The sequence below is a fragment of the Colius striatus genome, chromosome 18 (assembly GCF_028858725.1).
Source record: "Colius striatus isolate bColStr4 chromosome 18, bColStr4.1.hap1, whole genome shotgun sequence".
Classification (NCBI taxonomy): domain Eukaryota; kingdom Metazoa; phylum Chordata; class Aves; order Coliiformes; family Coliidae; genus Colius; species Colius striatus.
The window spans coordinates 3,747,032-3,770,275 of record NC_084776.1 but is presented as its reverse complement, the minus strand read 5'-3'; the positions used below and the strand labels follow the sequence as shown (position 1 = coordinate 3,770,275).

The following is a 23,244-nucleotide window of genomic DNA, read 5'->3' as shown; positions in this document are numbered from 1 at the left end:
TTTCAAGACCCAGCTCTCAAAAAAAATAATCTCTTCAGCCCCCAAGTCCACATGGTGAAAGTGACAGTAATGCAGGCTGTACATCACTGAGGGAAGACCAGGAGAGAACAATTGTTCATCATCTAGTAGAAAAAACCTATGGTGCACCACACAATCCTGCCAGGGGCCAGCTTAAAACAACACAGGAGACACTCCTTCAAGCTCTCTCGTTAACCACAGGGACTTTGTCACTAGTTTCTCCAGTTTGAAGGCAAATATATGAAAGATAAAAAAAAAAAAGTCTCTAACATAGCTCAAGACCCATTCTGGCTCAGCATGCACTTGAGTCAAAGGGCACTGGAGCCCACCAAGCATCTCTGAAGACTTCACTGGATACTTGCTCTACTCTTAACCCTCCTCTCTCCACTGGCTGCTGTCAGATAAAGAAACACCTAGGGTTAGGCTGAAACTTCTCCTTGCCTGTTAATGCTGTTCTAACGTCAAGTATCTCTTCCTGCATGATGGTAAGACAGATTTCAATGAGTGCCATCACTGTGTAGCAGAGCCCACAATGTAGATATTTGTTCAGCAGACTGAGCTGAACAAATTAAAAGTTTGTACTTTTCTTTGCAGACAGGCAACAGCGTATCTGGGAGAGAGGGAGGGAGACCTTTAGGCAAATTCTGAACAAATGAGAACTGCCAGTAAATTGCCAAAACAACACAAATGTTTAAACTATCAAACACTCAATATTTAAACAAACAAAAAGAGATAACCAAACCAGTAAGGACTACAACATTTACACTGAAACTTATCTTCAAGTTAACTCATGTTACCCTGATCAAATGAGAAATAAACATCTAAATTATCAAAATGGTTTCTGATACACCTAAACACCACATAAAACCTGTCTACGCTTGCACGACGAGGCACACAGCGGCATCTTGTTATTGCCAAAACAATCAAGTACATCTCCATACTCTGCAGAACTCATTTTCAACCTGGATGCGCGTGTGAAAAATGTTTTCCTGACCTACACAACTAAAATCATCAAAATATTATTTCCCTGACACAAGTACCTGCCCACCAAAAAAGTGATAAAAATTGAAGTTGCCACAACTGAGCAGAAAATGAAGAGTTAAAAGTCAAGAGAGTACTTTAGAGGTCTTTCCTCCAGTGAAGCCAGAACTCAATCTTTCAAGTAATATTCAAAAATTTCAGCTTGATTACAGGACATCCCTGCAACAGGCAAACTAACACCTTAAAAAAAACATATCTCTAAATTAAATGAATTTAGTAATGTATCAACTTATGTTCCTGAGCATATGAATACATATTAAAAATGACACAGAGAGTTTTCTAAAGGACCATTATGAAGTCAGAGAATGACCTGATACTATTAAGTCATCAAAATAAAACCAAATGACTCATTTAGTAGCTGGTACTTCCCCCCTTTTAAATAAAGAGTCATCATCTAACTACTCCAAACTACACTCCTTTTTAAATTAAAATGCAGTGCATTTACGCCAACAACCTGTTCTTCCCCAATTCCAAACTGGCCAAACACTTGTCCAACAGGAGCCTGTTAGCCTGCAGCCTAACTCAGAAACACTCCCAGGTTAGCCCAAAGTTTAACTACTCTCCTGCTTCAGAGACTTTAAAACAAAAATAAATTATCCTAAACTTGAACTCCATTCTGAAACGACTTCAAATTAATCCAAAGTGTTTAAATTTCGACAAAAGAATCTTTGAGGTTTTAAAACCCACATGGTTGATGAACTAATCAGGGATAAACAGAAGTGCAGGCCTAGAAATTAAAATAATCACAATGACATTTAATGAGTTTTAACCCCAACATGAGTTTTAAAGCTTGCCATATCTTAAGATAAATGCAATATTTAAAACTAAGACTTCTGACTCAACCTCCACCTTTTTAATCTTTATGTTTAACTAAAACTAGGTTTACACCCTTGCAACGAGGCCCTGTGCATTTTTACCCAAACTATAACAATGCAATCTCCATTTTGAACAATGCACCTTATTTCCCTCCTTGGAAAGCTAGTTTTGTCTTAAAGCCAGTGAATCCTGCATCCAGCTATACCTCTGATTTCAAGAGCCTGAAAATATCCCAGCGTTGATGGTTGGGGTTTTTTTTTTAAGCCACTTCGAGTGGCATGTGCTTCCTTTCCTTTTAACATCAAGTTATATTTGCAAGCACAAGACATCCTTTCCTGTGTGTATCTGAAAGGAGCTCTCTGCAAGGCATACATCTCCCTTCCCTTGTTTTTAAATATTAAGTGAACGCTCCAATCACTTTTGACATCGTTTGCAACACGTTCTGGTGTATCATGCATTTCTGCAGTCACTAGAATCTCCATGCATCTTTGCAAAGCATCCCCTCGTTACAGCATGTACTGCCCTCCCTCCTCCCGCTGCATGTGTTTGTAAGCATCTTCTAATGTTCCCTGCATCCGTGGGGTTGCCAGTCGTTAATTTGCATACCCCTCTCTGCCTGTGAGTGCTTGCAGGCATCCCTTACGTGCACGCATGGGAAGAAGAATGCAAACTGTATTTGCAAACCTAGAGGGAGCATGTGGGGTGCCCTCGACTTGTTTTAGTTCATCCCACTGACTCTCTACCTGGGGTGCTGCTGTAGGTGCTGTGGCTCCTGAAGCTGCTCTCAGTGCAATAACTGGCATCGTCTTCATCCTCCATCTCTTCAGGGTAGTCAGAGTCGTCGTCGTCCTCCTCCTCCATTATCTCCTCCTCCTCCTCCTCCTCGGAGTCCTGGTTATCCTCGGGGTCTCCCTCCTCTTCCTCCTCGGACACCATGCTCTCCTCCTCCTCCTCTTCGCTCTCATGATCATCGTACACCACTTTGCTGATGCTCCTCCTGGACGAGGCAGCCCTGCCTTGGCTGTTGCAGCTGCCTCCTCCGCCTCCTCCCCCTGCTCCTCCAGCCCCAGCCCTGCCCCTACCCTTACCGCTGCTGCCTCCCCCACCAGGGGTGCTGCTGCCGCCGCTGCCTCCCTTCCTCTTGCTGCCCCCCCTGGGGGAGGCGGCGGCGGGGGAAGAGGCCTGGGCAGCCGCGGCTCCCTTCTGCTTGGGCCCCGCCGTCTCCGCCTGGGCCGAGGCCGCCCACCTGCCGCGGCTGCTGCCCCGCTGGCGGGACCTCAGCCCCCCGATGGGGCCCGCCGGGGCGGGCGGAGCCGGGGAGCTCGCCTGAGCGGTGGCCGCCGCCGGCTGCTGCTGCTTGGGCGGCCTGCCTCGCCGGCCCCGCATCTCTGGGCGCTGGCCGAGGGGTGGGGGGGGGGGGGGGGAAGGGAAGGGGGGGAAGGAAGGCTCGGGAGGGCGCTCGGAGTCCCGGACAGGCGGCTACGGGGAGGCTCCCCCCCCTGCGAGGGATCCGGGCCGGGGAGGGGGGGCCGCCGAGCTGTGAGGGCCGAGGGCTCAATCCGAATTGCCGGCGTCCCGCTCCGGATCGCCACCGGCCGCCATCTTGTTTCTTCGTCTGTGCCTCGGCTCGCTCCGCTCTGACTGGGGGAAGCGGCGGCGGCAGCAGGCCCCGAGCGCCTCACGTGACCCGCCGCACCCGCCCGCCGCCGCCAGGGGGCGCCGCCGCCGCCGAAGCCATGTTGGAGCCGGCGCGCTGGGGCGGCTCCGCGCCCGCGGCCGCCCCCCGCAGCCCCCCGGCCCAGCCGCGGCTCGGGGCGCCGCCTCAGCCCGCAGCCGCCACGGCCTCTGCGTGCGTGTGTGCCCGCAGCTCACCGACACCTGTCCCCCGAGTCCCACGGCCGCCGCTCGCCGCTGCAGCCGCTCTCGGACTCACCGTCTCCCCGCGCCCGAAAGGCAACGCCTGGCACCGCTGCTCTCTCCCCGAGCTCCACCTGCGCCCTCAGCCGAGCCCCGCGGGCTGCCACCCCCTTGGCTCCGCGTCCCACGGCACCCCTCCGGGGGACCGCTGTGAGCGCAGGCAGGCGCCGGGCTCTGCCCTCTCCCCCGCCCGGGCAGGGCTCGGCCCGCGGCTCTTCCTCTCCACAGAGCCCAGGAGCAGAGGCCTCAGGTATGCCCACGGGACAGGCTTCGCTCCTGCTCCGTGCTCAGGCTGTGGTCATCCCCGGCACCGAGCAGGGGGCCCTGACCGCTGCCATGTTCACCTCTTGCCGTGTTTTGTCTTTACCCCTCACGCAGAAATTACCCCTCTTAGAGCTCAGTTACCGAGCCAGGGTCAAGATAAAGCAAAATCAAAATAAGACCGAGGACAGCATACAGGGCCCCACTAGTTGCATTTTAGTCCATCTCCTTGGAACTGCTGTGTCTGCAGTTCACTATGAAATGGAGAGGGGCTGCATTTATTTTGTATTCCTTCGCTTTCCCGTTTGCCAGAACCTCCAAAAGGCTACAAATCCACCTAAACCAACGGTGGTTTGGTTTCTAATGCCATCACTTGAATTGAGGGTATCCATTTCCCCAGCGAAAGCAGTGCAAGCTGAAAGCCAGCCCAGAGCACACAAACATCTCCCATTTCTTACAACCAGCCTTCTCTGAACTGTTAAATTTACACAGCTTTAGGAGCCCACATCTCAAGACTTATCCTTAATAAATAACCGTGTTCGTGGTTTCAGTTTCTCCCCGTCCCCTGCTTATGCTTCTGTGTGATGCCAACCCCAACCCTGCTCATGCCATGTGCATGCCAGCTGTATGTCCACTGTGGCGTTGCATTTGCATTCTCTATAGTCATTTTTGAAGTGCCTTTTGTTCATTAACTTGTTGCTCAGGCTGAGAACCTCATTAAACTCACAAACCTGCCGCAGTGTCAAGCATACATTGTCACAATGGCACCAGGCAGCAGGGTTTAGCCCAATTTGCACTCTCATATCCAGCTTTTAATCTGCATCTCTTTTATATTCAGTGTTGCAGCTGCACAGGCTCAGAGCTGTGTTCTAGACACAGTACAATATACACACAGCAAGAGCAGCAGACAACATTGCCTGACCCCATTTACACCCCTTCTACTCAATTTGTATTTGGGATATTTCAACATTACCTTTAGATTGCTTTTGTCAGGCTAATTTTTGCAACCTCTTCCAACGTTGCCAAGGATTCTGGCAACTCTTGAAACAGATGAATACATAGATACAGATTATTTCATTATGTCCCTTTGTGATCTTGGGAAAAAACCCCCACCTGATCTATACATTGAGAATCTAACAAAGGTATCTAGTGTACCTGCTGCACTAATACACAGCCTGTAGCACACTGAGAGCAATAACATCTCTCAAATACCAGAGATTTTGTGTATCTCTAACAGAGAATTTGCTTTTTGAATCCTGTGAACCAGCCCACCTTGACTCCCCCTCCCAACTCTTATTTAAGATTTATTAGTTGTTGCTGTGGAAATGCTGAATAGGACAAAGAATTTGAATTTCACAGGTGGAAAGATGGATGCTTAGAGAGGTAACTTTCAGAGTCAAGACTAGACACTGGTCCTTTCCCACAGCTTAGCTCAGTACAGAGGAATCAACCATAATCCCTTAACCTATTTGCCTACCCCTGTCCACTCCCAAGAAAAAAATCCCTATCTGCATTAGGAACATGAAGTTCCTATTTTGAGTTTGCTGGTGTAGTTAAATTAGCATATTTAGAAGTGAATTGAATACAGCAGGAAGAGGAATTTTAGGTAGGAGGCCCTACACTGCCTCCATGCTCAAGACAGAGAGAAAAAGTCCTTTCAAATGGCACTTTGGAGAAGAAGAATAACACAGCTGTTTCAAGCTGTTGGCCAGATGAGTTCCTTTCTCCAAGGGTAACTCCTTTCTCTTAAGAACCTACAGCTAGGACTCATAACAAGGAAGAACATGCTCTTGATTAGAGCTGGTTTTGTCCAGTCTTTCTCCCCAATTATTTTATAACACATATTAGGCATTGAATTGGAACACTTGGCTCTAGAACCAGTTACATGTAACACAAGACACCAAGCTGTTGCTAAGTTATGTTAGATTGGAGCTCAACCATAAAGTCAGTCCTAGGAAGGAAGGACTTCCATGACTTGTTGGTGTAATTCAGTATCTTACCCATTACCATTTTATTCAACATGGTGAAAAACAAAGGACATTAACATACTGATATGCTGAATTGCAATGTTCAATCACATCATTGGTAAGAAGTATAACATGTAGTCTGCTATTCTGAACATGTATTGATGTAAGTCTGCCTGTTCTGAAGGCTTGTCTCCAACCATCCCTTTTATACTGGACTTCAAGAACTCCAGCATTATGCTTATCTGGCCCATTTTCTCCTATCCTAGATGAGCACTCAGTCCCAGATGTAGCTTGTAATAAGTCAGTTTCACATGAACACTGATGTGGGTAAAAAGGTTCTTATTGTAAAACAGAGATGAGTTTTCATATTCCATATAGTTAAAAGCAACTCCTGCCAGTGCCAAGCAGTACCGCTCGACAGGATTCTTCAGCTGCCCAGTCTAGTTGGTTTTCCATTTTTACATACATTTGGTACTGACCTCTGAGAACACTGAACACAAACACACAACCAGCACGTGTCAGCTTCCAAGGAGTCTTAAGGCTTTTAACTGTGTGCAGCTGTTTAAAAGTTATACAGCCAAAGTCCAGAATGTTATGCACTGAGCACTTGAGCCACAACAATCCTGCTCTAGCCAGGGAAAGGAAAACGTTGTAGTTCATTCTCAGGCAAGTTGAACCTGACAAAGGTTAAGGGGCTTTTTATTCAATGATTTCCAACATGCTGCTCCACATCAAACTGTCCCACTGTGACCAGTGACACATGCTGAAGTCACCACTATCAGAGAAAAACCATCCAAAACAAGAGGTTATTTTCAGTTAGGCTAGTTATTTGCTCAAAGATACTATTCTTGCTCTGAGGTGTGCTGGCAGTTACCAGTTGCATGGTCAGCTTTCAGACCTGTCAAACTCACTCTGAAGTTCGCAGCATTACATTTTAGCTGAATGTTATTTTTACACTCCTCTCTCCCTTCCACAAAAGCTTCAAATGTCCATTGGCAGGATTTCAAGAGAGGACTATTTAAAAAGCAGAAACTATGTTGGATAGTTTCTTGGAAAGGAAAACCCTTCAACGCAAGAAAGTTTCAGATATTTCTAAAGCAGAAGTTTGGAAGTACAGCTAATTATGCTGAAATCCAGTAACTCCATTCTGCAAGTCCATGCAGAACATGCTCTAGAGGAGCAGTCTCTCTGCCTGAGAAAAGTCACCTTTAGCTGATGGCAACCCAAGATGAAGATTGTAACAAGACATCCTGTTCAATAACTGCGCTCTGCTGCTTCATTTGAGGAAGGAGTCTATTTCCTCCTGTATACCTCTTCCTTCTCCCCAGCTATAGGCAGCTGGTGGATGCTGGTGGTCTTATAAGAGATGAGATGCATCAGACCAGCTTCAGATTATTGTAATTCAAGATTTTCACCACTGAGCATCACACAACCTCCTCTCTTCTATTTTTTTTTTAAAGCAATGTAAGAAGACCTGTTGCACTGGAAAGCACAGAAGGGTACAGTAACAAGTGGTGACCCTGTGACACATAAGAGAGAGAAAGCAGTGAGTTAGGGAATAACCTTGTACCTACACTTGATTTCCCTTCCCTGTTTAAGCCAAGTCTGTAAATGCCAAAATGCATCTTTGGACACAAGTAAAAAAACCTTAAAAATAGAAAAAAATCCGAGAAGCAGATTCAAATGAGCTCATCTACAGTTCATAACCAGGGTGGAGATCTGAAGAATCTAATCAATCTCTGAAGAATCTAATCAAAGACTTAATGGATGAAGCAAAAAAGCAGCAAGTACAACAAAATCATATCAATTCACTTGATGAAACAACTGTTGAGGCCTTACTGCAAACATATGATTTTTTTGCCAAGAATCATGTAGCATTTTAGCATATTCTTATGATGATATATCAAAATGATATATGGAAATATAACCAAGCATCCAGCTTCTCATTCGGTCAAAAACAGAGCTTTTAATACACGAGTTTCAAACTCACAACGTCCACGTAGCTACAGAGTAACCGTGCTCCTCCTATGCAGAAAACAACTTTCACATCCCCAATATGGAGTGCTAATAGATCCTCATCATAAAAAGAATCAATAAAAAATACATGTCTTAATAATTAATTTCAGATTCAAATGAGTTCCAGCACTTCAATAGAATATGTCTGAGAGTCCTTCTGGTGGTTTAATCTTTGTAATTCTCGCAAACTTTCTTCAATCTTGTTGAGTTCAGAGTAGAACCTTACCTAAAGAGAATACAAGATATTTACAGGATGAGAAACTGGAATTCAATTCATACATCATTATACTGTGGAATTACTTGTGGTCCTGCAGAGTTTCCAATAATTAAACAAATATAAGGGAGACAACTGCCACTTCACACTCAGGAAGGAGCACACAGACACTATTTGATTCACTCTACAATTTGCTGTCTGCCCCACCCCACCTTCTTAACACCATACTCCAATCAAACAATTATTCCAGAATATGCAACTTACTTGGGCTCTTACAAACTTATGCAGGTTTGAAAGCAACTCTTTGGCTTCTGGTAGCATCACCATTACTGTGAAGTGAGCATCGAGTAATAGGCACATCCAATCCATAATCTGAACACAAACAATGACAGTTCATTTACACACTGCAGTAAGCAAATGACACAGAACTTCCTCCAAAAGCTGAACTCTGAAACATTAACTTCTAATGCAAAATGCATGGCTGCATATTTTAAGGCAGCATATTTTCTGATACTGAAGTGTTGTGTTACATTTGACGTCATACAGGTTCTATTAAGAGACAACACTTTGTAGAATGAATGTAGATCTCAGTGGATTTCCCCATATTCACAACTACTCATGAAGTTACACAAAAAACAAAGGAAGTGTGACTCTTAGAACCAGCTTCTCACCTGGCTGATGGTTGGAGAGTGTATTCCAGGAAGAGTGGTATTGATTTTTTCACTGCATTTCACATATAGGTAGTATAAATACCTGAGAAACAGCTGCAAGTAGAAAAATAAGGACATTTTTAAAGTTCCACTGACTGTGCCAATGCAATTTAATGCAGCCACAGACTAGAAGCTTTCACTGAACCCTTACAGAATGGTTTAGGTTGGAACACATCTAAAGACCATTGAGTTCCATATTAATGTCATTTTCATGCATTAGTTGGTGATTCAGACTCCAGTAAGAGTGGCAAGTTTCTAACACACAATTGAAAAACCTTCTTCCCTTTCCCTCCCCCCACAACAGCAAGGCTTTTAAAGCTTTTTCATGTTAACATACTTACAACAGCTTGCTGAGCTGGAAGGTTTTTCAGATGAGGCAGAAGAAATGTTTCACTGTATGCTGCATTGATAACAGCATTTCTGTGCAGCACTATTAAGGAAAGAAAACTGTAGGAGAAAAATACTACAAATTTCTACAAACTGAAGTGAATTCCAATTAAAGTATTAGTCCAGGTTCTTTATGAGAGGTTCTGTTGCAGATTTTTCAATCTCTCTTATTTCCATCATGACATACATACAGCAGCTGCAATATCACAGTACAGTTAGCTTGAACCATTCTGTTTAGGGCAAGTATGCAACTCATTAATGTGTTTTCACAAACAAACATCAAAATCATTGATGCTAATGAAACTGTCTGTTCAAGAGAAAATACACTTTTGCAATCAAGTAAGTTTAAACAGGTGCAGATGCTTTCTAGGAGTTACTTGTTTCAGACATTTTTCTACCGAGTAGGAATTTCTCCCATTGTAACTTGTGAAATATTTTCAACAATAACAGAAATATTTTCTAGTAACACCAAACATGCAACTTCACACCCAATGCACTGACTTTCCTTCATTAAATCACAGAGAGGATACAACAATGCTGCTTTCTGTGGCCCAACAGGGCAGAAGTCACCATCAGCCGTTGAGTGGCTTTCCTCTGGGACTTTAGCAGCCCACATGTCTCGTTCCAGCTCTGCATTGAAACCATTCTCTACAATTTCAGTCTTAACTTCTTTATTGTTGGAGTCAATATCAATGTAACAGATGACAGATTCTAGATCTACATCTACTGTGTGAAGATAGGCGTCACTAATGCTGGAGAAGAAAATTTCAGACATTTAATACTTCTAATTATTAGCTTTAAAATCAGCAAAGCCATCAGCCCAACAGCAGTGCACACTGTGAACTCTTGGAAGCTTACTATGAAAGTCAAAACCCACAAGACAGTGGCTCTCCTATTACCTAGTAATAAACTATTTGACAAATCTGAGGTCTGAAATTATCAAGATGTGATGTTACTAACAAAACAAGAATCCTTTTTGTTCCAGAAGGCTGCAGGAACAGTTACAACACAACAGTCTTTTCTTTTGGTGTCTACCTAAAACTTCATCCTTTTTGGGATACAAACCCCATTTTTGTCAAACTTACATGAGTTCACTTTTTTTTGTGGTTTCCTTGCCCCAGGTAAGTTCTCAATGAAGGCTGTTGCACAGAGAACAGAAAGCTTAACAACAACTACATCTGTAGAAGGATGCAAATGTCATCAAAAGGCATGTTCATTTAATTACCATTTCCAGACTTTTTAGAATGAAAGTACACAACAGACATCTTGTAAAAAGTTTGTCAGTCTGCAAGACTGCAACATACTCTGTACAAAGAATTAATGCACAGTATCAATTGCTGATCTATAAAATGAAAGCCACTCTTAGCAACAGACAGCTTTTTGTTAAAGGGCTTGGTTTGGTGATTAAAAAAAAAAAGAGAGTGATTCCAACTTACCTCAAAAATAGTTTCAAGCAAGCATAAGTAATTTTTTCAGGAATATCTGGAAACTGTTGTAAGCAGATTTGTAAGAGATACAGGTCTTTTTTCTCCAAAGCAACAGCCATTAAATCTGGACATAAACTGTAAGAATATGAAAAGAATAGGCTGCATAGCTCAAACCCACTGAAAACTCCATTGATGACTAATGCACGAGTATTAATCTTGTTTTACAGAAAAATCCACCTGGAAAGTGTCGTCTTCATCAGAAAACAAGCATAAGCACCTCTGAGAGTAAATTCTGACAGTTCCAGAGTGCTTTCTAAAGAACATTTCTACCTGGTTTACATTTTTTTTCCAAGACTACTCCTTACAATTAAAAAGAAGTAGAACCATCACCTGTAAGACAAGTCTCGGGTCTGGACTATCTGTAGCAGGAAATTTTGAGGGTAGTACTTCTGGTTTGTTTTACATCTGTTCGTAAGAGCAGTTACTACACATCCAATGGTGGCTTGTAAATCTGGCACCTGGGGTTTTGACATCAGTTGTCTTAATTCATCTTCAAATGCAGTTGTAGAAGCATCCTGAAAATGACAAACACTGTGCAGCTCAGAAGTCAAAGGTTTAAGAACTGTTCAGTTACTCACTAGATCAAGTAGAAAGAGATTTATTTTGGAATGCAAGCTAGAAAAATTTACAACCCCCACCCACTGTTCTGTGTCTCTCTCAAGCATGAAAGAGCCAAATGAGAGCAACTGCTGACTCTGAACTCAGGTGAGTTGTATCTGTTAATAACCGCTGAGGGACCTCAGTCACATCACTAAGATGTCCAGCCACAGCTGAACTACAGCTATGTTCACACAGCAGAGAGGCAACTTGATCTATCATAACACTTGCAAGTTTTAGAAAGGAACCAAACAGCTTATTGGCACATTTCCAGTGGAATTCCTGGCATTCTGACCTTCTAGATGCAAAATGTCTTCAACAAAATTAAGGCCATAAATAAGAACCAAAAAAACCCCTTCAAAAAGTTCAGGTGAAACATCCTCCCACCTTGTGTGCTGTAAGAGAAGGTCGCCATGAAAAATGTGGGCAAGTTTCCAGAAGTCAGGCAGCTGTTATAAGGCCTGCACTGGACAGTCCCACAACACACTCTGAGGAAATGTTTCTTTCATCTTGTCCAAATACCATTCTATCACAACAGTAATAATTTCCTCCAACTTACCTGTTTAAGGCAGTTTTGCCAACTTGATATGTGCAACAGAAGATGCAAAAAGATAACAGCTTAAGAGACAACTACAATATTTTGAGAATGTCTCAACCACTACTGCAGAACATTTGGTTTACTTACTTTGAGATTTAGTAAGAGCTGCCCAACTGATAAGGTATCTGGCTGTGCCTTAGGAACAGTGTTCTTCCTTGACCTTAACTATAAAGAGAAACAAAAAGTTTATTCAGCTCCAAAAAGCTGATATATATTGAAGGATTTTGAACATGATAACTAGGAACTTGATATGCCAACTTGCTGCACAGATTACAAGGAGTAACTTCATAGTCCAATGCCAGAAGTGGTGTTAGAAACAATGAGTGACAAACACAAAGTGAAACTTCTTTCTGCTACAACACCTAAAAGTAGCAGCACAGGAAAGAGACAAGAGAAACAGAACAAAAACCACACACATGCTCCTAATGCTAACTTACAGTCATTTTGGACTCAGATTTTATAGACTGCTGTGACTGCAAGGAAACATCCAGCTCTTCATCTCCAAGGGTATTCCAGTTTACAAATGAAGACACATCTGTGAACACAGGAACAAAACTAAATGAAGGTAACAGAGCACATTTATTAAAGTATGAACATTACATCTTTTTTTTATACTAAAAGTTGTTTTCTAAAGCATGATCCAAGTAATTTTATGCCAAGAAAGTTTCCAGTTCTATCTGAGCAGTAGGTAACTTTATGACCCTTTTTGTATACCCTTTTTCCATTTAGCCTCTGGGAGAAAGAGCACAATTTGTTGTGAGCATTACTTGCAACAACATTTTATCATCATAAATTAAAGACACTGTGACAGTGTAATTTAAAACTGAAGTTTACAAACTAAGGTTTGACATTGCCCCATCTAATCACAAACCCTTTGAGAATTATTTCTAGGAGACAGCACTTCACTTTGTTTCCAGGATTCACAGCTACCAACGCAGTACTTTCAGTAATTCCTTTATTCGAATGACATCCAGGTTAAGTGAAGCCACAATAAATTCAAGACATTTGTGTGCTTCAGTGTCCTCAGCAGCAGCAGATTTAACTGCTAGGGACAGAACAGAGTTTTAGGTTTCTTCAAGCTGTTCAGATTAAATGGATTTTATATGACAGCACTGAAATAACTTTTATATCATTTCAGAGTTCTCTTTTTATGAGATCTTTTCATCATGACTATAAAAATTCTTACCAGGGCTCTGACTGTCCTTGAGCTTTCCCACAGCAGCTGCCAAGGATGATGTTTCACACTTGTACATAATCACTGTTAGCACTTTCCCATGAGTGAAAAAAAATTTTTCCTCATAACACCACAGCTATAAAATATTGAAACACATAATTAATGAGGAGATGGGCAGAGAAACATCACCTTGTGCAGAAACACGCTTAACTCCTTACTTAGAAATTCACCTAAAAGGCTTCCTTAACTCATTTTTGGAAGGTTTCACACTTGTCATCAGACCCTCATTAACTGCTGACTTTAAAGACAGAAATGAGAAGCATTCTGGTATTTTCCAGAGGTGTCTTCAAGTAACAGTGGCTGCTCCAAGGCATTAAATTCACTTCATCGTTTCATTGTGGAAGTTCTCCTTTGTGCAATTTTCTGACACAATCAGTCAGTTTTTCTATTTCACTTGTGCCTTCATTACTTAGGTCTCAGTTTACTTGGCACTAATTGACATCTGCACATCTTGAAATGTTATTCAGGGAGACACAGGGATCACTTTCACAACCAACTGCAAACCACCTGAACAAAGTAGATACTGGCTAGGTTTTCTATTTAATGAGCTATTTCACTCTTACCAAATAATCAAGATCCTCAGAAGTGAGAAAGTACTGAATTATCAAAAAAACCCTGTCCTAAGCCACCATTCTCCCACTAAATATTCTGACAAACTGCTCACCAGCTAGTCAATAGTAGTTTTGTCTCAGAAATTGGCATTCGCTGCTCTTGCAAACAGAGGCAGAACTCTGAAACCCACCAGTCTCTTCATGCCAAACACACAAAACTTACGGACCACAGAAGAAAGATTGAACTTACTTGTCCACTGGTTCCCAGAGGCAGTTCCTTTGAAGTCTGCAATGTCTGAAATTTTGTATTCCATATTGTTAGGCACTCTAGAGAAACCAGAGGAGGCAGAACGTTACAACCTCAAAAAGCAACACACATGCTACATTTGCCTTTGCCACTTCCAGTTAAAAACACTTGAGGAAATAGAAGTAACTGTTTCAAAATAGCTCAGTGAGTAATACACTCAACATCAAGAATGAAGTCATTCTGGTTAAAGCTCAACAAAAATATCTAAAATGAGTTAGTTTTCCAGTGAAGAGCTTTAACCAAGAAGCTGTGGCAAGAGGGGCAGCAGCCAGTGTGGCTTCCTGTCAGGAAGAACATATTTTTCTAAAATGTTATGTTCTGGGGCTGAAATTTCAGTGATTCCACACTTCAGAAGTTAAGGCATGAGACTGAAATGTTTATTTTACTCCTTTTAGACACGGATTTCCCACAAGACATTAGGTCTGTTTCCCCACATAAGTCCTTTTACAAGCGTTCAAGTTGTCCTTTTAATTCCCCCTCATTCCCAAGTTCTCTCCCTGTATCTTCCCAACTGTTTCACAAACACCATGAAATGAAACGGTGAAACACAACAGTGAGCCCTGTAATCCACAGCACAGTCACTGGAAAAGGTTCTGTTTCTGCTACTGTTCCCAATGGCACAGCTCAACTATGTACTAGTTTCAAGAGCCAACTAACATTCTATTCACACTATTTCCTGCTTAGTGCCTTGCCCAAGAACATCTTAGACCTTAGGACATCTTAATTTGATTTTTCAAGTTACCTTTGGATTCTTCACCAGATGTAGAAAGACTTCCTAATACTGCAATGTGGTCTTTATCAAGAACAACTAAAGAAGTTCCTTTTAGAACACTTCCAGATACTGAAAGCTTTAGTAGTAGTGACTTGGACAAAATTTGTTCTTCATCTTCGTTATTTTGCTGCAGCGGTATCAGAACCTTGTACACAGAGTCATTGGAATCTGTCAAAGAAGATCAACAGAGCTTTTATCAGCTGTTATTGTACTAAAACCTATCTGATATGACATGATATATGGCAAGAAAACAGCCAAAGAGAACAAAACCCAGTGAGTGCTGAAGGAGAAGCAATACAGGATATTTAAAGGACCTGCTATGATGCAAAGCTGCAAAATAAAGCACAGCTAGCACAAGACATGCAAGGTACAGAACATTTAGGAAAAGTCAGCCTTTGCAGCCACTGAAATATCAGGGAGACTTGGTTTACTATTTCTATCAATATTTTTTTTTATAAAGTTTAAAAAGATAAAAACATTAAATAGTAATTCACAAATATCATCATTTTATGTCCTTCCATACATTTCCTTGCTAATTACATCCAGTTAGAAAACATAACTTACACAAACAAAGAAGTGTGATGCTTGTATTTTTTATACATGCTGTGAAATTCAGTGGTTTAGATAATTCCTGGTGTTCCAGTTTGTATTTCTGTAGACTGTTGGTCTTAACTTTCTGCACGTAGACAAAAAAATTCCCATCCTAAAACAAAAAAGATAATTGAGCTTTCCTTCCATTTACACAAAGCAGAGATACCAGAAAGTCAGATATTGGTACTGCTTAACTTCTTATTTGGGTACAATTGGGAATTTGTGTTTTCTGAAACGTTTTCTACAGGACATCAGCCTCATTCAGAAAAGTTGGCATTCAAGCACATACAGAAAACTCTAATACAACAAATGGATTCACAGGATGAAGCATTTGAATAAATACAAATTCATGTTCAATTCTTTTGTTAAAAAACCCACAAATCCTCTTTAATAAGTTCTTCTCAATGAAGGAATATTTGAGAGCAAGAGAGTCAGAGTCAGACAATCATCTACTTTAATCATTAATCTTAATTGGTCTCTGAGGATCTAACAGCCAGACTCCTTGTCCCCGAAGGCAACACAACTTCAGTTTAACTGTTCTATCACCAACACAGGATACTTGATTGAACCAGGCTAACAATTTCCCTAAAAGCTCTTAAAAATCAAATGAAACAGGTGATGGATTTTAGAAAAAGCACTTGGATGTGCTGCTAGGAAAGGGTTTTTTAACAAGTGTTCCACTCACTTTCTCCGTAGTGAAAATTAGGACAGGTTGTTGACCTTCCATAAAAGCTTCACTCCACCTGAAACCAGAAAGCTGTGTGAATGTCTTCTCAACTGTAGGATACAGCTAAAGTCATATCACCATTCTTAAAGCAGACTCTTATTTTTAGGGCATCTGTATAAATCATTTTAAGATTCAGAAATACAATGTGTTGGAAAAAAGCACCAAACCCCAAGGTGTCAGTCTTTAGATTCCACCTCTACCACCTTGAAATAGGAACAACATATCATCAAGTCCTCTGAGCAAGCCACAAGCTTCATAACATGTCACACTCACTTGATGACTTCATCTGAGATAACACTTTCAATTTCTTGTTGTGGGGCTTCCAGAAGGACATCCAAAGTTCGCACAGCACCTGCTCTGAACAGCACCACCGGGCCTCCGCTGGGCAGCGAATGGATTCGGTACACATCAGCTGAGAGCTAGAGGGGAAAAAGGTCTGTGTTCTTCACTGCAATACCTTGACAACCAAGTGGCTGACCTGTGATTTTTTTCAAAAGGTCTTTCAACATCCAAGTAATAGATGAATCTGTGGGATTTTTTATCACATAGGCCTCGTAGCCACTTCTCTGAAATGAGTGATTTGCAATACTTGGCCCCAGCAAAAAGCCAGAACAGACCCAACAAACATCACCTTTCTGAGCCACATCATGTAAAGCAGGTAAAAGTGAGGAGTTTAAGCAACCACTTCCCAGTCCAGCACAAAGCACTGCTTGACACATCCATCAGCAGAAGAGATAGATCTGTTTGAACATAATTCACCATCTTTACAGACACACCTTCAGCCGATGGTCTGCTGAAACCTTGCACTTGGGACGTGAATCATTTTAAGAGTAATACTTTTATCATCAAGTCTCTCAGTCCAAGCAGATTCCTTACAATATTCCAGAACACCAGGGACCACAAGTTAAGATAATGACCAGATAAAGTGTACTGTTATCAGTCTATGAGCAGCTCTTCCCTCCACCAAGATTCAAAATGTGAACACACTTCAGAAATAGAAGTGAACACACATCGGAAACTTACCGTTGCTTTAAATACTTTGTCCAAGTTAACATCTTCATTCTTCCATATTCTTAAAACCTTGAAGAGAAGCATCACTTTTAAGCACAGTAAAAAGAGGAATATACAGCATGCAAAATACCAGCAATTGCATCTCACTGAAAGACAGGAGGAGAATAGAGAGAAAATATTCACAGAAGCCTCAGTGGAAACTGAGCCAGGGGAAGTCTGCATGGGGAGAAACTGACACAGAGACAACAGGAACACAAACCAAGCTCAGGAATCTTAGATTGCAAAGAAAGGACAGGGAACAGGCTGCCCAGGGAGGGTGTGGAGGCTCCTTCTCTGGAGGTCTTCAAAACCCATCTGGATGCATTCCTGTGTGACCTGACCTAGGTGGGACCTGCTTTGGCAGGGGGAGCTGGACTAGATGATCTTTAAAGGTCCCTTCCAACCCCCACCATTCTATGAATCAGTGAAGAAGAAGGTTAAGGGAAAAGATACAGAATTCTAAATACAAGTAGATAAAAGCAATTGACAGTTTAAAGATGGAGATGACCTGATCTGGAAGAGTTTCAAGAGGAAGGAAAGGTCAGGAAAGATACTTCATCAGCAATAACAACAAAATGCCAGAGGTTTAGCATGTACTGAGATGACACTACAAGGGCACAAACAGGCAGTGTGTTTCATGAGCAGAAATCCAATGATGCAGGTAACTATTTTAATCACTTCAGTACAATGACCATCCAGTTCTAAACGTCACTCAGTCTGCAACAAGAGAAATAATTTCTCCTTAGCACAGAACTGCACATCCCTGTCCTCTCAAAGAGCAGAGGGGAGCTGAACTGCAAGAGACTGCCAAGAGCTCCGTGCTAGACAAAAATGTAACACTGCTGATCTCTTCTCTACCTACACTCATTCAGAAGACTCACCTTGTCATCCTGAACAGCTACGTATTCATGAGTTTCAAAGTTGCACACAACTGGACATGTGATCATCTGCCCATGTTTAACTGACCAACAGCCTAGTGGCTTCTGATCTGACACCTGGAAGAATAAGAACAACATTGTAGTTAAAAAGCCACACAAGGCACTTTGGGGATTTTTCTCACAACAGAAAGGAAATGTGAAGCACACATGTCTGATCTGAATAAGAACACCAAGATATGAAAAATGCCATACTCAGAGCTTCTGCTTGGGCATGAAAGAATTCCACATTCATTAGAAATATTTTCTTCTCACACAAAAAATAAACCTGGCTGCCTATTATGGGTCAAAGTTACATCATGAAACCCAAAGTGAAGGTGTTAGTTTTAATCACTAGTGTAAGTTACTTTTACACACCAACACAATAATGCACAGCAACACATTTTTAATCTTCCTGTTTCAATGTAAATTAAGGGGACTAAGAGCAATGATTTTTACTCTCTAAACTGATGTTTGATATGATTTACTCCCAGGTACTCCAGGAGTGTTCAACAACCCCCTCATCAGCACAGAGCTGTGCTGTGCAGATTTACCAACATGTTTATGTTCTCTCACGTGGTCTTGGCAGTGGGAATAAACCACCTGAAGGAGGTTGTCCCAGGAACCACTAAGATCCAATCCTTAGCCCCATGAATGCCAGTTAAACATAAGACCCCAAGTATTTCCTAAGGCTTCTTATTATGGTCTATGGAATTATGTGCATATATTAAACCAGAATTTGCTTTTTAGTTTGAAGTGTTGCAAACTAAAGTCTTTCAACCTGCAGCCTGCAGGAAGGCAGTTGGCACAAAACTGAGAGCTGGACAAAACGCAGGCTCCTGTAAGGCAATGCCACATGCCCTGCAGCTTCGGGATGGAAGCGTTTCTTGGGACGAAGCAACAAAATTGGCAAAAGGAGCAACATGGAAGCAACCGCCTAAGCCGACAGCCGTTCCGCTGGCGGCCAGGTGACAGCGGCGGAGCGCAGGGTCGAGCAGGCCAGGGCCCCGCTCCCGCAGCCGGGGCCGTGCCACGGGCGCCCAGCTCCGGCGCAGCGCCAGACCCCACCGTTCTGCCTCCAGCCCAGGGATGGCGGCCCGCGGCCGGGCGGACGAAGCGGGGGGCGTCCGGGCCGCCACCTCCGACAGACTCTGGACAGCCCGGCCGCGGCGGGCGGGAGCGCGGCCCCGAGGCCTGGCCCGGAGAAACCCCGCCGGGAGCCCGAGCCGGCCGGCGGCGGCGGCGACGCTCCCGAGGACCGGCAGGCCGGGCCGTTACCTTAAAGAGCGTGGCCGTCCTGCCGCGGTCGGTGAGCAGAACGTGGTCGGGGTCGGGGCCCGGCTCCAGCGCCAAGAGGCCGCCGCCGAGGCCGACGCCGCCGCTGGGCCCCAACCCGCACAGCGTGAAGCTCTCGCACAGAGCCGCCATCTTGGCGAGCTTCCCGCTCTCGCGAGACGTGGCGTGGCGCTACGAGCCCGCGCGTCACCCGCCGTGGCGGCGGCACCGCGCATGCGCCGCTGCCTCTGCCCGGGGCGCCGCGGCCGGTCGGCGGGTTCCGGCACGGCCGAAGGGAAACGTTCTGTCGCGACTTGGTGTCGTGGTGTCGTGGGGCCGTGCCCTGCCCGGCCGGGGCTGCCGGTCCCGCCGCTTCCCGGGAGGATGTGCTAGCTACTCAGTTGTTCCCAGCACGTTGCTGGCACAGTTTTAACCGGATGGTTTCTATGGCCGTTGGTACCTGAGTGAGGTGTCACTTACACACAGATGAGCGAAGGGACAGGAGGTGAACGACTGCTGTGGTTTTGCACCTACACGGCAAAACACTGCTGGTTTTAAGACTGATTTCTGCCCCATGAGGTGTCTCATTTTTGTGAATAAAGGGTGGATTTTTTCCCTCTGCCAGAGGCAGCCCAAATCCACCCATGCAGCCCAAATCCACCAACGCAGCCCAAATCCACCAACACAGCCCAAATCCAACCATGCAGCCCAAATCCACCAACGCAGCCCAAATCCACCAACACTGCCCAAATCCACCCATTCAGCCCAAATCCACCAACGCAGCCCAAATCCACCAACACAGCCCAAATCCACCCATGCAGCCCAAATCCACCAACGCAGCCCAAATCCACCCATGCAGCCCAAATCCACCAACACAGCCCAAATTCACCAACACAGCCCAATCCACCCATGCAGCCCAAATCTACCAACACAGCCTAAATCCACCCATGCAGCCCAAATCCACCAACACAACCTAAATCCACCAATGCAGCCCAAATCCACCAATGGCCACGGTCACTGGTTCAGGTTTTTAACCAATTCCTCATGAATTCTCCTGCACTAGTATTTTGTCTGCACAGTTTAATAAGGCCCAAGCAATATGAGCCCAAACTGTAAAAAACATCAAGTCAAACCAACAAGAAAACAGGCCAGGCCCAGCCATTAGATTTGTTACTGTGCTGGCCGCTGACCGCTGCTGGGGAACACGTGTTGCCAGCACCACGATGTCAGGGGCTTGACACCGGCCTAGCTGCTTGCTGGGGAGTCCAGACGTCATTTTGCCTGTCAGAGGACAGTCAAGACAACTTCACCTTGGTGGCCAGTCAGCCAGCTGTCCGCAGGGCAAGGCTCCACATCCTCACCCCAGCAGCATCTTAATGTGCTGAAGCCACTGAGAAGTCCTCACCGTGGATTCAAGGCCACAGAGGGTTGCCTGCTTTCTGTTGCTTTGGCACCATCAGATTCCTACCTTAAACATTTTCCTGGTCTATGTTTGCTGTGTCCCCTCCTATGCTGTTGTGAAGCATTTCTCCACTGTGTAAGTGAATGTCATTTTCGGATGCCAAGCCTCTACTGAAAAGCTTCAAGAATAACTGAAGGTGTGAAATTCCTGTTGACAGAAATTAGATAACTTGTAGACAAGTCTGAGAGGCTTTGAGTGGTCTCTTTCCCAGTGTTTTCCAGAGTATATTTGCACACTGGGTTGCCAGACCCTGCATAGAGAATTAGATTCCCTACAGAAAAGCCTCATTGTAAAGGAAAGGCTGATTTGCAAATGGATAGGGCTCAAGCCAGACTGGTGGGGGCACCTGGCCCGGTAAAATCTTTAAAAGCTGAGGCACACCACAACCTAGTCGATGCTGTAAGTGGTTTGAATTTTCCTTGCAAAGCCAATTCTTTGTGCAAGTGACTTGCAGAGCTGGGGACAGAAAAGTTAATGGCTCTGTTCCTTGCTAGAGGAGGCTTGGTAAAAGGAAAGAGCCACAATTGTAAAGAATAATTGTTGGTAGTTTATTTACAACAAAATGTGAGGAAAAATACAATATTAAAAATAATAAATAATTTGGAAAAATTCAGAAACTAAGTGATATGAATGAGAGATATGACAATCAGATTCTCCTGCTGAGCCTTGCATTATTTAACATGCAGAGCATTTCACAACTTGGTCCTTCTTTGATGGTCGTGGTGTGTTGCCTAACGTAGCCATCATTGCTCTACATAAAAGAAACTAGTTACTGGACATTCAGAGTTACCTGGAATTATCACAGAAATGAAATAAACCAATGAAACCTTTTTAAGTGACACCACACAACTACTGGAGATTGTAATTCAATGACCATGCTGTTCATTCAAAGCAAAACATTGTTAGACTTATTTAGCAGTTTTAACTTGCACATATAAAACCAAGTCCAAACAATGGAGACAGAAAAGCTCCTATTGACAAGATCATGAATTCTCTCTTACTGTACTCACTAATTCATAAAAAGCATATACATTTGGCTTATTTCAAATGATAGCTAATTGCTTTGAAGGTATAGTGCAGCAAGCTTCAAAGCAGTTTTAACAAAATACAGCGGTCTTGTTACAAACTAAAATTCAAGGAACAAATATTTCCATTTCAAAATGTCTACAGCAGCAATTAACGCGAACTGGCTACTAGATGCCACAAAATCACCTTCCAGAATAACCAAAAAAAGCCAAAGAATAAGGTCAAAGAGTTTCTTTCCATAGGATTCATCCAGTCATTTACAAAATTAACCATTACATTCATAAGCAATCCCATTAAGTATGTGTTTCAGGAATGTGCTGCTCCTCATAGTCTTGACAGCTACCTCCCCTTGTTAATTTCTTGGATCTACCTCCCTTGTCAGCACTGACTTGTCAGTTGTTTTGTAATGATTGTTCTGTATGAAATACACACAAATAGAAGCAAAGCTGGGAGAAGGCTTTAACAGAAACTCAAACAATCACATTATTTGCTCTGAACTGTCTTCTCCTCGATGACAACTTCCAAAATCCAGTTTGGTGTGGTTTTGAGTGGGAATATTCTAGAAAAAGTTATCCTACCTTAAACAAACCAACCCCAACCAACCAGAGAAAGATACTGACCAATAACTGGTGGGGAAAGTCAAGCAGAGCACAGCAGAGGGTAATTCACAGTCAATGAAAAGCCTGGAGTATTTCTTATCCAAAGCCATGAAACATTGCAGATCTTTTTATCTGCCTTTCTTAGGAAGCAATATAGAGGCAACATGTCTGATGGTGATCCTTGTAGCCACGGTGAATTCAGGTGGTTGGGTGAATAGATCTGGCCCTCCTGGAGAGCTGCACTGCTCCGTGGAAGGGCTGCAGCAGCAGCACTCACAGAGACACAGCATTGAGCAGTCTGACATTTTTTCCAAGACGTGGTCAGTGTCTTCCTTCTCCAGCTCTGTCATGCAGCTGTAATAACGTGCCCTTTGCAAGCATGTGAATCCTTTCCAGACGTGCCTTATCACCAAACGTGCTTCCTACCACAACCAATGTATCTGCATGGGACTGGAAATCAACCAGTTAAACACGAGCACGGCTCTGACTGCTCTGGTCTAACAATCTCAGTCCAACCCAGGTGCCAAGAGGTCTATAGAAACAGTGGTGTGTAAACACAGGGGCATTATGAGTAGGCTGAGCAAATTTTTCTTTGACAAAGAATAATTGAAAAATGGACTTTCAGGTGGAACAGACCTAAATGATTTCTATATAGGTCAAATTCAGGAAATGAAAACAACTGAACAATGCTTTATGTTTTCAGAGGT

General features: G+C 43.5%; 2 protein-coding genes across 15 annotated transcripts in view; both read right to left on the bottom strand.

Moving 5' to 3' along the window:
* BPTF (bromodomain PHD finger transcription factor) overlaps window positions 1-3,504 on the bottom strand; it is a 53,534-nt gene extending 50,030 nt beyond the window's left edge. For all 13 annotated transcript variants that reach the window (XM_062010979.1, XM_062010983.1, XM_062010987.1 and 10 more), the window contains exon 1: window positions 2,619-3,504. In XM_062010979.1, coding sequence (XP_061866963.1) covers window positions 2,619-3,261 — 643 coding nt within the window. In that variant the 5' untranslated portion in view covers window positions 3,262-3,504. The remainder of the gene's footprint in view (window positions 1-2,618) is intronic.
* Window positions 3,505-7,966: 4,462 nt separating this feature from the next.
* Window positions 7,967-19,613, bottom strand: NOL11 (nucleolar protein 11). Of its 2 annotated transcripts, XM_062010727.1 has the most exons (18): window positions 19,454-19,613; window positions 18,143-18,256; window positions 17,235-17,291; window positions 16,485-16,630; window positions 16,170-16,227; window positions 15,458-15,596; window positions 14,864-15,061; window positions 14,065-14,141; window positions 13,216-13,339; window positions 12,467-12,564; window positions 12,117-12,194; window positions 11,165-11,349; window positions 10,784-10,909; window positions 9,878-10,099; window positions 9,302-9,380; window positions 8,922-9,014; window positions 8,515-8,622; window positions 7,967-8,262 (listed from the first exon to the last, which is right to left on the bottom strand). In XM_062010727.1, the coding sequence occupies exons 1-18, from the start codon at window positions 19,601-19,603 to the stop codon at window positions 8,149-8,151; spliced, it is 2,166 nt and encodes a 721-aa protein (XP_061866711.1). In that variant the 5' UTR covers window positions 19,604-19,613; the 3' UTR covers window positions 7,967-8,148. The 2 variants fall into 2 exon arrangements, with proteins under 2 accessions (XP_061866711.1, XP_061866712.1); XM_062010728.1 differs by lacking the exon at window positions 17,235-17,291.
* Window positions 19,614-23,244: the final 3,631 nt, after the last annotated feature.